Here is a 13678-nt window from a genome sequence, read left to right on the forward strand (position 1 = left end):
GACCGAGATTGTTCATCATCATTGGCAGGATCTCTGCTGTAGGGAATCTTGCAACAGCATCACAATTTTCCTGCTAGAGTGAATGCCATAATGGACACATTTGCGGCGTGAATTATGGGCAAGAGAGAAAAATTTTAAATCTTTATAGCATTTTTATGCTCTGTCTTCCTTTTTGGTAATCAGAACTTGATTAAGAGATGGAATTAGCACCCAGAAGAACATTAGGCTTTCCTGGCTCAGTTCCTCTCCACCACGTAGGGCAGGCAACAAATGATTTGGTGGCTTTACAGTGCTGCTACAACAAAAAGGTGCCTAAATACCTATCCATCACTTTAAGAAGGTAACCGGCTGCTTGCTCGCCATGAAGAACATACGGTAATGGCAAAGCATTTTGTTTGCTAAATAAAGCGATTACTTGATTTAGTTCAGACAGAGCCTTCTCCCGATGACGATGACTTCCCGGGGCAAAAGCTGGGCACGGTGGGGTCCCTGGCATCTGTCCCCACTGCTGGGGGGCTGAGAGCTGCGGGCAGGGCAGGGCCAGCCCCCCCTTGGGGGCACCGCGCCGGGCACAGCTGGACACCGCAGCCGGTGCAGCAAGGCGCAGTTCGGGTCCCCGTCTCATCGGCGTGAAGAATATCTGCCCCTGCTATGCCAAAGCGCGTTGGACCTTTTAATTTTAGGTGTTCTCATGGGTTCTTTTTTCCTTTCAGATAACGCTGGGACCATTCCAGCCAACGTGAATTTCAGAGGCGCAGCTGCTCCAGCACTCGTACTTGCTACGCCTCGAACGAGCAAACAAATAACTACAGCTTTTTTTTCTGACAACGCTCCTTCCGTATACCTCTTCATTCACATCTCTTCTTCGCCTCCGCTCGGGGTGACCGGGGTCTCCATCGCAACCTCAGCCCCCCCCACCCCCCCGCCCCCGCCGCCGCCCCTGCCCGCCGCCTCCTCCAGCCCGGGCCCCCTCGCTGCCCGGGCCCCCGCCGCCCCCCGGGGGCTCCGCGGGCTCCCTCCCCGCGGGCCAGCGGGGTTTCCACGGGAGCCGCTCTTCTCCCGCGGCATTGCCTCCTTCGGGTGGCTGCTCGCCCCCTGCCCCGTCCCGCAGGCCGGCTGCTCGCCCCTCCTCGCCGCCCGCACCGCCACGCTCGCTCGGCGGCCGCTCTCTCTTGTATCGAACTTGGCAGTTGCGTTATCTGCGACAAGGCGGTGAAGCGCTTATGATGAGAAAGTGGAATTGGTGAAACGCAGCCGGGTGTGGGCGAGCACCCCCGGCCACAGCGGACCCGTTCAGCACCCGCGTGTGCTCGTGGAGAAGCGTGGCTGCGGCGTTTGCGGGCTGCGGTTTGCTCACCCCGCTGGGGAAGTTTGTGATCGGGGTGGTTTCCACTCCCACCGCTGGTAGGGTGCTCACGGTGCCCCCCACCCGCTGCTCGGCCGCTGAGCGGCACGGCACAGCCCCCGGCCGCCGGCTGAGTAACTTTGCCTGCCCACGGCTGTGCTTGGGCAAAACCAAAAACCGAGCGTGGAAAAGGAACTAGGTATCACTATTCTCAAATATTTCTGGGTGACAGTTATTAAAGACACAGAAGGGAGGTGACGTTGACGGCTGATGTTGAATCCGAACTCTTGCTCGAGCACGGGTCAGCCCTCTGAGCGCCATCTCACCTGCGACGCGATTTTTAGGAAAGAAGTTGCACGAGGCGGCCCCCAAATACACGCTCCTTTCCACGATGCCACCCGTTCATTGCAGGAGGACGGAAGGAGAAGCGGTTTGTGCGGGAGGCACTGTTTTGTTTTGCTTTCTCTAGAACACAACCCCGGCGGTGGCTGGGCGCTGAACTCCCGCTTCGGCCGGGAAGGAAGCGCGGAGCCAGCGGAGCAGCCGGTGCCGCTGCCGGCGGGCTGGGCACGGCGGGGGCACGGCTGGCTGCCCGCCGCGGCCCCGAGGGGCACGGCAGCCCCGAAGGGTACGGCAGCCCCGAGGGGTACGGCAGCCCCGAGCGGCAGGGCAGCCCCGAGGGGCACGGCAGCCCCGAGGGGCACGGCAGCCCGCGGCAGCCCCGCACCGCCGGCCCCGCACGGCAGGAACAGGCGCCGGGCGGCCGGATCCATCCCTGCGGGCTCAGGCCCCGGTTCCCCCCGCCGCCAGCGCGGAGCCGCGGCTGAAGCTGCCGCCGCTGCCGGTGGCCGCCCCTGGCAACGCTGCCTCGGGGCGCTCCGAGGAGGGAGGCGGCGGGTGCGGGGCGGCGGGGGGAGCCCCTGCCCGCTCCCCCCGAGCCAGGCCAGTGCAGACCCCGGCCTCCGCGCCGTCTCCTCGGCCGGCGGGAGGAGAAGCGGCTCCCCTGGGTGCTGGCCGCACGGCCGGGCCTCCCCTCGCCTGCCTCTACGCTTCCAAACGCGGCTTAATTTTTCTTCCCCCCATTAAAATGCAAATCGGACGCTTTCAGAGGCAGGCTTCCCCCTCCCCGCGCCCGCTGCCCGCTGCCCGAGCCGAGCCCCGGCGCGCCCGGGGCCGCGGGGCAGGTGGTGCGGGGCTGCCGCGGCCGAGCGTTCGCTGGCTCCCCTGAAACCGGCAGGAAAGGACTTTTTTGGTTCTCCTTTTCGAATATTTGAGAAGTGACCCAAGGACAAAAAAAAAAAAAAAAACCAAACAACCCAAAACAAACAAACAAACAAAAAACCAAACCAAAAAAAAAAACCAAAACCAAAAACCCCCCAAACCCAACACAACAGCCCAAAAAAACCCAAACCCAAAAAATCAAACCCGGAGACTTAAACGCGAGCTTCTCAGAGGCGCAGTTTGTGTGGCTGTGCAAAAGTTACGGCGAGGCAAGATCCTGCTCTACGCGCCCTTTCTCCAAGTACATTTTTTTCGCGGCTTTGTAAATGAAACTAAAACAATTCCGAGCAACAGGGGATATTTAGAAATAGAAGGAAACACCGTCGCAGGTCGAGGATCAACATGCTTCCGCTTTATCTAAGATCCGTAATTACCAAAAAAAAAAAAAAAAAAAAATCGAAATTCCACACCAGCCCCTTTTTCCACGCTCGAGGAAATAGAGTTCCCCACAGGCACACGCACCCGGGCACAGACAGCACAGGGTAAAAATTGTTTAGGGTGGCTTTGCACCGCTCTTCTCTCCGTGGGACGCTCTCAGGGGCCACACGGGATTTTTTTCCCTTCCAGCCCCAGCCGCCGGGACGAGCCGCCAGCAGCCCCGGGCGCTGGGGACCGGTGTCGAGGGGGCTCGTCGCGGCGGGCCGCGGGTGCACAGCCCCGGGCAGCGGCCGGGAGCCCGGCGGGACGGACACGCCGTTCCGACATGCAGCGGGTACAGGGAGCACCCACGCGTGTCGAGAAGCGTGCGGGGAGGGTCGGGCGGCGCCGCCGGCTCCATGCGGCCGCACGGGGGGGGCGGCGGGGCAGGCCCGGCAGGGACTCGAGAGGCTCCGCTCCCCGGAACCGTTCTCGGTGCGGGGAGGCAGAGCGGGGGAGAGAGAGACAGGGAAAGGGGAGAAAGGAAGAAGGAAGGAAGGAAGGAAGGAAGGAAGGAAGGAAGCAAGCAAGCAAGCAAGCAAGCAAGCAAGCAAGCAAGCAAGCGTGGGATGTGAATAGATAAGGGGAGAGAGAGAAAGAGTGAGAGGGGAGAAAAAGAGAGGAAAAGAGGGCGAAAAATGAGAGAGTGGGGGAAGGGGGAAAAAGGAAAAGAAAACGAGAGAAAAAAGAAAAAGAAAAAGAAAAAGAAAAAGAAAAAGAAAAAGAAAAAGAAAAAGAAAAAGAAAAAGAAAAAGAAAAAGAAAAAGAAAAAGAAAAAGAAAAAGAAAAAGAAAAAGAAAAAGAAAAAGAAAAAAGACAAAGAAAATGAAAATGAAAACGAAAAAGAAAATGAAAAAGAAAAAAGACAAAGAAAAAAAGAAAAAAGAAAAAAAAAAAGCCTAAAAGGAAAGGGGAACGGAAAAAGCAAAGGAAAAGGCAAAGCAATGGAAAAAAGGAAAGGAAAAAGAAGAGGAAAAAGGAGAGGAAAAGTCAGGGGAAAGGGAGAGGAAAAAGGAGAGGAAAAGGGAAAAGGAGAGGGAAAGGGAAAGGAAAAAGGGAAAGAAAAAAGGGAAAGGAAAAAGACGAGGAAAAAGGAGAGGAAACGGGAAAAAGAGAGGGAAAGGGAAAGGGAAAGGAAAAAAGGGGAGGGAAAGGAAAAAGGAGAGGAAAAGGGAGAGGGAAAGGAAGAAGTAATAGGTTGGACTAGACGACCTTAGGGGTCTTTTCCAACTTTAATGGTTCTGTTCTTTTCTAAAAAGGAGAGGAAAAGGGAGAGGGAAAAGGCGAGGAAAGAGGAGAGGAGGGGAGAGGGGAGAGGGGAGGAAACAGGCGGGAGCGGGAGCGGGAGCGGGGGGAGCATAAGGGGAAGGCGGCGGGGAGCCGGGGGGAGCCCGGCGAGGCCGCGGCGGGCGCGGCGCGGGTGGGCAGGCCCAGCCGCCGCCCCGCCCCCGCCGCCGCCGCCGCCGCCGCGCGCGCCGCGGCCGAGCCCCGCTAAAGGAGGCGGGAGCGGCGCGGGGCGGCAGTCAGCGCGCCCCCAGCCCCACGGCCGCGCCGGCGGCAGCAGCGCCGGGAGGGATGCGGGGCGCCGGCGAGGAGGCAGGGGCGGCCAGCGCGGCCCCCGCGCCGCTGTGAGCCCCCGGCCCCCGGCGAGAGGAGAGAGATACCGACGCGCGTCCGCACGGACCGGCGCCGACGCGCGTCCGCAGCCGCCCGCCGGCAGCGGCACCGCTTTTCTCCGCGGCAGCGGCCGCCCAGGCGCAGCCCCGATGCCCGGCGGGGCGGCGGGGCCGCCGCTCGGGCGCGCCGCTCCCCGCTAGAGGCGGCGGCCCCCGCGGGCTGGATGCGCGGCGCCGGTGCGGGCGGCACCCCCGGGCCGGCCGCCGGGGCCCCGCGGAGCTAGGGGCCGGCCGGGCCCCCCGCCCCGGCCCGGCGGCGGCGGCGGCGGCGGCGCGGGGATGCTGGCGCTGGGGCAGATGGACGGCGCGCCCCGGCAGGGCGCCTTCCTGCTGGGCAGCCCGCCGCTGGCCGCCCTGCACAGCATGGCCGAGATGAAGGCGCCGCTGTACCCCGCGTACCCCCTGCCCGCCGGGCCCGCCTCCTCCTCCTCCGCCTCCGCCTCGCCCGCCTCCGCCTCGCCCTCGCCGCCGCTCGGCTCCCCCGGCCTCAAGGCGCCCGCCGCCGCCTCCGCCGCCGCCGCCGCCGCCGCGGGCGGGCTCTCGGCGCTGGGCTCGGCCCCGCCGCAGCTCTCGGCCGCCACCCCGCACGGCATCAACGACATCCTCAGCCGGCCCTCCATGCCCCTGCCCGGCGCCGCGCTCGCCTCCGCCTCGCCCTCCGCCTCCTCGGCGGCGCCCGCCGGGCTGCTGGCCGGGCTGCCCCGCTTCGGCAGCCTCAGCCCCCCGCCGCCGCCGCCGCCCGCCCTCTACTTCAGCCCCGGGGCCGCCGCCGCCGCCGCCGCCGTGGCCGCCGGGCGCTACCCCAAGCCGCTGGCCGAGCTGCCCGGCCGGACGCCCATCTTCTGGCCGGGGGTGATGCAGAGCCCGCCCTGGAGGGACGCCCGCCTCGCCTGCGCCCCCCGTGAGTACCCGGCGTCGCGGGGCAGCGGGGGGAGCGGGCCCGGGGAGCCCCGCCGGCAGCCCGTTCCCGGTGCCGGGGAGCCCCCCACGCCCCGGCATCGCGGCGAGACCCTCCCGGCGCCCCCCACCCGCGGGCCCGGCCGTGCCCGGGGGGCTGGCTTTGCCTCGCTTTCTTTTGTTTTTGTTTCCTAAGTTTGTGCTTTGCTTTCTCCCTCCCCCTCCGTCGGCGCGAAAGCCTGTAAAATGTCGGTTATCGCCGGCGAAAAGCGGAGCCCTCTCGGGGGAAGGCGGCCGCGCTGCCGCCGCCTGTCACCGTCCCCGCCGGGGACTCTCGGGGGCCGGGGCTGGATTTAGGGGCGCGCACAAACTTTCCCCGAGCAGGACTTGCCGTTACCCCTCGCTTGCACTGGCTGCAGCGTTTCTAGCAAACGATGCCGATTGCCCGCTCAGATTTTCGCTCCTTAAAGGAAAAGCAAGCCGGGGGCGCCGGGCGGCTGGCGCCGCCGCCGTGTCCAGGCAGCAGTTTCGTTACAGACCCCCCACCCCCCCCGCGGAGAGAAACCCCCAGGGCCGCTTGAGAGCGAAGCGCTTTCCCAAATCCGTAGATTAACGTGTCTGTCCGTGCCTTCCCTTTCTCTCCCCCCCCGCCAGATCAAGGCTCAATTTTGCTGGATAAGGACGGAAAGAGAAAACATACCAGACCCACTTTTTCTGGCCAGCAGATTTTCGCCCTGGAAAAGACTTTCGAGCAGACGAAATACCTGGCGGGCCCGGAGCGAGCCCGGCTGGCCTATTCGCTGGGGATGACGGAGAGCCAAGTCAAGGTGAGAGGAGCGGCTCACGCTCGCACCGGGGAACAAAAGGGCCCCGCCGCCGAAACCGGGTCCGCCTCGGGCGGCCGGAGATGCTGCGGGCCGGGGCGGCCGAGCCCGCGGGCGCACGGCGAGGGCTTCCCCGGCGGCTGCCAGCAACTCGCCCTTCGTTACCTTACCGGCGGGGCTCAGAAGGATGTTTTAAAGGGGATTTTATAAAAAAAAAAACCCAAAAACCCCAAACCAACCAAACCCAAGCAAGGGTGGGAGGCCCGGTGCGTTCAGCCTGAACGCCACGGGGGTTCGGGGAAGCGCGGGAAGGGTTTGGGGGGGGTGTCAGGTCGTAGCGACTCTGGCCCGCACCCCACGCAAAACCGCCTGGCCCCTTCAGCGCCCACCGCGCTCCGTGGCCCCGGGCTGCCGGGCAGGGACCGCGCCCCCCGCTCGCACTGTCCCGCCCCAAACTCTGCGTTTTTGGAGAAACTCTGAGCCTGTGGGGGCAACGCGGAGGCGTGAGGAGTCGGGGGAGCGGGCTGAGCCCGCCGGGGACGTGCGGGGCGGCCTTTGCCCCGCGGGCGCAGGGACACGGGGCGGGCTCGGCCAGAGGGGCCTCCCGGCGGTGCTCCCGCTTCCAGACTGACCGGGAGAGCCTCCTTTGTCACGGCAAATATGTCCCCACGGCTGCGAATAAATTATTGCAGCCTCTACAATGAAAATAACCCCCTCCTCTGGCAGCGCCCTGCCAGAGAACAAATACATCTGGCGGGCCGGGGGCGGCGGGGGGGGGGGGGATTCAGCCCGAAATGTGCGTTCCCCCCTCCCCCCGCCGGGCAGGGAGGGCCCCGGGCCCGCCGCGGGGGTTTGGGGGCGGTGGGCCGGCTGGCTGCGGCCGCGGGGAGCGCGGCGCCCCGGGGCTCGGCTGCTTTTCGTTGACGGGGAAATTGTCCGACCGCTGGCGAGGCGGGGCTCGGTGCCGCAGGCCGGGGACGGGGAAGCGCGGGGCGGCGGGGCGGGGGCGGCCGGGCTCGGCCGCGCCGGCGGGGGGCGAGCGGCCGCGGGCGCCGGTGCCGGTGGCTGTGCCGGTGGCGGTGACGGCGGCGGCGGGGGCAGGTCTGGTTCCAGAACCGACGGACCAAGTGGCGGAAGAAGCACGCGGCGGAGATGGCGACGGCGAAGAAGAAGCAGGACTCGGAGACGGAGCGGCTGAAGGGCGCCTCGGAGAACGAGGAGGAGGACGACGACTACAACAAGCCCCTGGACCCCAACTCGGACGACGAGAAGATCACGCAGCTGCTGAAGAAACACAAGCCGGGGGGCGGCGGGCTGCTGCTGCACCCCCCCGAGGGGGAGGCCTCCGCCTAGCCCGCTCCGCCCGCCGCCGCGCTCGGAGATGTACAGATCTATTTTTCTAGACTCTACGCGCCCGGGAGGAGGAGGAGGAGGAGGAGAAGCCGGACGGGGAGCAGAGAGGACTGCGGCGGAGCGGGCCCCCAGCGGGCGCGCCCGTCCCCCGGCGCCGCGTGTTATTGTAGGGTCGCGGGCGGCGGGGGCTGCCCCGGCCCCGCTGCCGCTCCCGGCGGTGCGGCGGCCGCCTGTTGCCGGCTCTTTGTAAATAAACCGTGTGTCACCGCGACCATAGGCGTTCCTTACTGTGAATATTTAAAATGTAAAATACCTTCTTTTTTTGTACAGCGGGGGCCGGGGGCGCCGCCCCCCCGCCCGGCCCGCGCCCCCCGCCGCCGGGCGGCACCGGGGGGAGACCCCGAGCCCCGAGACGGGCGGCACCGGGGGGAGACCCCGAGCCCCGAGACGGGCGGCAGCGGGGCCGCCGAGGAAAAAGCCGCCGTGGCTGCCACCGGCCCCTCCCTCGGGCCGAAACCGCAGCGGCCCCGCGTGCTATTTATTAGTATTTTTGAAACACTTTCTGTTGCGGTCGTCGTGCAGAGAGGGAGGGGGGAGAGGGCGAAGGGACAGAGTTTGCTTTCACTTAACACCGTTTCCAATCAACCGCGTGTTGAAAAAGTAGCTGGTGGGAATTGTCACAACCACTTTCAGTCAAAATATAAAATTCATTTAGTTGCTGTAATTGAATTTAAAGTGTGTTTTCTTTTGTATCATACGGAATACTATAGAATGTAAATTGTTTTCTTTTTTTTTAAGCTAATAACGATGATATATCGTGATATAGCATCTTAACATTTATTAATTTATATTAAAAACAATTCGGTTTGTAAAGAGAAGAAAAGCCCTTTGCAAGACCAGTTAAATGTAATGCACTTTCTGTTTAAAAAGAAAAAAAAAAGATAAATCAATTAAACCAGTTTAAAGACGTCTGCTGCCTTCAATAAAGGGTACAGATAATCTGATCTCGTCAGAGATTAAATAATGAAACCACGGTACAGGAGCAGGAAAAAAAAAGAGATAATTTGCAGGATCTTTTGGTCAATCTCAGTAGTAGGGTTTTTTGGGTTGGTTGGTTTGGTTTTTGGTTTTGATTTTTTTTTTTTTTTTTTTTTGACACATGGAAGTTGTCCACTTTGTGGTGGGGGTTGAAGAAGGATACGAAATAAAATAAGCGGCGGCTCGTTTGGGGACAGGGATGGCGTGAGCGGGCAGGCAGAGTTTCCACCCGGCCCCCGGAGCGGTTCGTCTCAGCCTAAATTAGGCTGCATTAACTTTTAAAGCGGTGGGCGACGCAAGCTGTTTTCGAGGGCAGAGTGTTATACCATTATTATGGGAAAGAAACTGCTTTCCGAGAAGAAAACGGCGAATAAAATAAAAGCCTGGCTAAGGGTCTAGAGTAAATAGTTAGACCCAATACCGAAACAACTGGTTTAAATTGAAACTCATTATCTAGACGCGATCATTTCCATATCTAAACAGACCAGAAACAATCGCTTTTTTTCACGGCTGCAGCAGAGCAAACAGAAGCGCTGACATGAGAGAAAATGGCCAGCTATTCTGGAGGAAAAAAATAAATAAATTGGTATTCTTCCGTAAATTTGTGAATCATTTCCTATACGGGGGGGGAGGCGGGAAAAAGTGGAGCAGGGTTTTATTCCTCTTTCGGCTTAACACAATGCCGGGGCCGGCGGGAGGGAGCGACTCCGGTGCTGGGCGGCCGCCTCGGCACGGCTGCCCGAGCTCTCCCGGGTGGGGATACCGGGGGCTGCCCATCGCCCACCGACACCCCCCCCCCACCCCCAAAATAAAAAAAAAAAAATTTCCCGAGGCGTTGTAAAGGCAGGAAGGGAAAGGCCGGGTGGTTTCCAGAGTGCCGGCTCTCGCCCTTATGATTTCCCCGCGGGTTTTGCGGGGCCGTGGGAAAGAAAGGAAAATACCGGGGGGTCCGGACCACCGGGGGGGGACCGGCCGCTGCCGGCTTGAGCCCGGCCGGCGGCAGCGGAGCCCAACCGGGCTCCGCTGCCGCCGGCCGGGCTCAAGCCGGCCCCGGCTCGGAGAGCACCCGCTCCCCCGGCCCCGGGGGGGATCAGCGCCCTCCCAGCCCCGGCCCCCGCACCCTCCCGGGTGCCCCGGGGCCGCCGTGAGCGCCTCCCGCCCCGCCGCGCCCCGGCCCCTTTTTTTCCAGTTGACTGCGGCAGCGACTGAGGCTTTCCAGTTAATTTACTTCTGCACAGAGACCCAGCTGGCCACCAGTTGAAGTTGGCACCGTCGGAGTGGAATTGCGGGGAGAAAAGCCCAGCTCTGATCGCTTGGTTAGGCTGGTTTTGTCTGGGGCGCTGGAGAAAAGAGCAGGTTATTCACATGAGCTCACTGCCCCCCCCCCCCCCCCCGCCTTTTCGGGGCAGGTTTTGGAAACCAAAGCCGGCTCGGCGGAGAGGCGCAGCCCCCCCCCTCTCCTCCAGGAGAGGACTTTTTAGGAGGAGATGCAATAACAAACCTCGGGATCGCTGCCATGGACATCGCGGCGAACAATTAGGAGACAAAATGTCAACGGGCTTCACGGGGCGTGAAGCTCCCCCCCGTGCGTGGGGCCCGGCCGAGCTCAGCCGCATTTGCAGCTCAGTCCTTCACACACGCAGGAGTTTGTTGCGTGACGGTATAAACTCACGGATAACGACATGAAAAGCGGACTGCACAACCAGGGCTACAGAGACAGGCGGGCCAGCAGAGCCGCTCCCCGGCAGCCGCCCTGCACTCGGGCCCCGGCCGAAATCTCGGCGGGGAGCAAGCGGCCGCGCACACGCGTGGGGAGCGGCGGGCGGTCCTCGGCTGCGCGGTGAGAGCCCACCGCGGGCTGCTCCCGGCAGCTCCCTTCGCAAACGGCTTTTGGGTTTCCTTTCTTTCCCTAACAGAGCCCTGGGGTTTAAACCCCGCTCCCTTCCGCGTGCGGGTGCGGGATTTCCAGGCTCAGGGGAAATAAAGGCGGCTGTTTCGGGGTTGCCTCGGTCCCTGCCGTGTGCCTTTTCTGGGGCGCAGGAGGTACCGCGGCTGAAATCCCCGGCTGTGCAATCCCAGGGTGCCGAAAGCATCCTCCCTGCTTTTCCAACGCCGCTGCTTTGCCGAGCTACCGCGCAACGGGAACCCGCCGCGGTCCCTCTCCAGCCCCGACGAGCATCACCACGGGCGGGGGAAACTTTTTTTGCCCGCAGAAAAGCCCCAGGCGCATGTCCCCGCTCCGCGCCCTGCAACAGCCGTCGGCACCGGGGGGCTTCGGGGAGGGATGGAGGGAGGGGGAGAGGGGAGGCACAGGGAGGGAAAAGGGGGCCGGGGGCCAGCCCCGCCGCCCGTACCCCGTTCCCGGCCTGCAGCTGCTGCCCGCGGGAGACATGCATATGGATGTGGGACATATGGGCGCGGGCAGGGACCGCACCGCCGTGCCACGGGGCCCCGAGGCCGGCAGCCTGGGCTTCGCCCCGGGGGACGCGGGTTACAAGGGGAAGACCGGGGCCGGCCGGCGGGCAGGAGCGGCCCCGGGGGAGGAAGGAAGGGCTCTCCCCCCGCGGGGCAACGACGCGGCCACTCGCCTCGGGGCACGTGTGTGTGTGTGTGGGGGGGGGGTGGGGTCCCAGTCTGTACCCCACTGCCACCCGTCCCCAACAGGCCCTACACCAGCGCTGTCACAACCCCGAGGCCTTCGGGCTCTTTCATCCCGGCAGCAACTCCTACCCAGAGCCCCCAGGCAGGCAGCAGGCGAGGCAATGCCTGCACCCCTGCCAGAGGGATGCCCAGACCGACAGCCACGTCGGGACAGCCCGACCATTTCAGCGAGTGCTGGCGTCTCCCACCCTTCCCCTCAGGCGTGTTCGCCTTTTATGAGCTCCTGAAATCCCGTTATCGTTCATCATTCGCAGTGATATTAATTTATAACGCTTCTCATATCAAGCACACGCCGTTTTCGCCGCCGCGATGTCGTTTCGTTATATCCGTGCCGGCCGCCCCCGGGGCTTTGCTTTCGGCACCCCCTCCCTCGAGACACGAGTCGTCCCGCACCCCAGAGAACCCGGGGTTTAAAATGCGGGTGGTGGGCTTTCACACACACACCCCCGACCCCCCCCCCCAGCTCCCTTCCCGTACTGAGGCCGCTGGGGGGGAGAGGCAGCCGCCTGCAGAGCGATCCCGCGTTCAGAGCCGGCGTCGCGGCACGCAAATTAAAAAAGTAAGATGAACTGCTCCCTCCTAATTGCAGCTCGGCGTTTACCTTCTGCACAGATAGGTATTTTCCAGATACGTGTTCCTGGCAGCCTTTACCAGCTGTCTCGAACAGCGGTTACAAGTCTCCGGGAGGGACGCAAACATCTGCCCGGGAGCGGGCGGCGGGCCCCGCACCGCCCCGCACCCGCCGGGCGCCGGCAGCGGCCCCGCGCTCCGGCGGACATCATTTACAAGAAGAAAGTTATCTGCAGCACAAGGGCACGGGCAGGCAGCACCGTGCCGCGCCGCTCCGCTCCGCATCCCCCGGGGCTGCGGGCGGCGGCCGCAGCGCTGCGGGACCGGTCGGTGCCCGCGCTGCCCCCCGGGCCGGCGGGCTGCGGGGAGCGCCCGGCGCTGGCCCTGCGGCAGCAACCCGCCGCCGCACACCCGGGTGCATCCCCGTAATAACGTCCCCGATCATCTATTAAAAGTCGTGTCAAGCGAGGCCATATAATTCATCTTTATGCAAATACATCAATGTCAAGCCATTAGTGTATTGCTCGGGTTTTTTATTAAAGTGCATTCTTTTTAATTCAGCTCAGTAAAATACGAGCCCTATTGCTCAAGAATTATAGCAACTATTAGAGTAACATATGGGCAACATGCACTCAGAAAATAAAAATCAACAGATAAAGTGGCAGGGTCACAACGCGGAGCAAACACTTAACAAAATGGCAGCGGGGTAATAGATTTTCCTCCCGCGCCCCCGGCGCTGGGGTGTCAGGAGGAGCCCGCCGGCGCGATCGCGGGGCGGCCCTGCTCGGGGCCCGGAGCCCGGAGCCCGGAGCCCGGAGCCCGGAGCCCGCAGCCATCCCCGCCCGGCCCCGGCCCCTTCCCCGCGGGGGCTGCGGGAGCGCAGCCCTGCCCCACCGACACGCACCTCCCCCCCCCCCCCGCCCCCCCCCCGCTATCCCGGATTTAATGAGAGAGTTGCCCACATCCTCATCACCCCAGCATGGTAATTGAGCAGATCTATTAACTTGTTACACTAGATTTGTTTAAAGAGACTATTACACAGTCATTTAATCAATTTGTTACACTGGAGGTCCTGACTTATGAGACACTTGCCGTATGATTCCTTAATGACTGAATTAATTTGTTTTAATAAAACCAACAATGTGTACAAGCACATTTCGAGAAATGTAATTTTGGAGACGGAACAGTCCAATGCTTCATCTGATTAGGTCTTTTCTATGGTTTATCAAAGTCGGGGGTTGCCGTCATAAACTGCATGTATGGGGTATTTTTCTTTTTTATAGCGTCATTAATTTAATATGGATCATTAGTTCTTTATACACATGCATGTTCTGACAAATGTACCCAATGAATAATGCACCTAATGTGTTTGGGCTCAAATGCATCACGCCATAAACAGAAACTGCCGCAAAATAAAGAATAATAAATAATAATAACAACAATTAATATCGGAGCCGCCCCGCTCTCTCCCACGCCACTGCGCTCAAGGCCGGTTTTAGGGCGGAGGGGCCGGGGCGCCCCCCCAGCCCGGCGGCACCCTCAGCCCGGGCGCACCGCGGCGGCAGCGCCGAGATTGACGGTGAATTAAGGTTACGCCAAGAGCAGCCCCAGGACAA

The 13678-nt window shown here is 62.3% G+C and overlaps 1 protein-coding gene across 1 annotated transcript; it reads left to right on the plus strand.

Moving 5' to 3' along the window:
* Positions 1-4998: 4998 nt before the first annotated feature.
* On the plus strand, positions 4999-7793 carry NKX6-1 (NK6 homeobox 1). The gene is made up of 3 exons (XM_075709661.1): positions 4999-5620; positions 6271-6443; positions 7542-7793. Exons 1-3 carry the CDS (start codon positions 4999-5001, stop codon positions 7791-7793), a joined length of 1047 nt encoding a protein of 348 aa, XP_075565776.1.
* The last annotated feature ends 5885 nt before the right edge of the window (positions 7794-13678 follow it).

The sequence above is a fragment of the Pelecanus crispus genome, chromosome 4 (assembly GCF_030463565.1).
Source record: "Pelecanus crispus isolate bPelCri1 chromosome 4, bPelCri1.pri, whole genome shotgun sequence".
Lineage (NCBI taxonomy): Eukaryota > Metazoa > Chordata > Aves > Pelecaniformes > Pelecanidae > Pelecanus > Pelecanus crispus.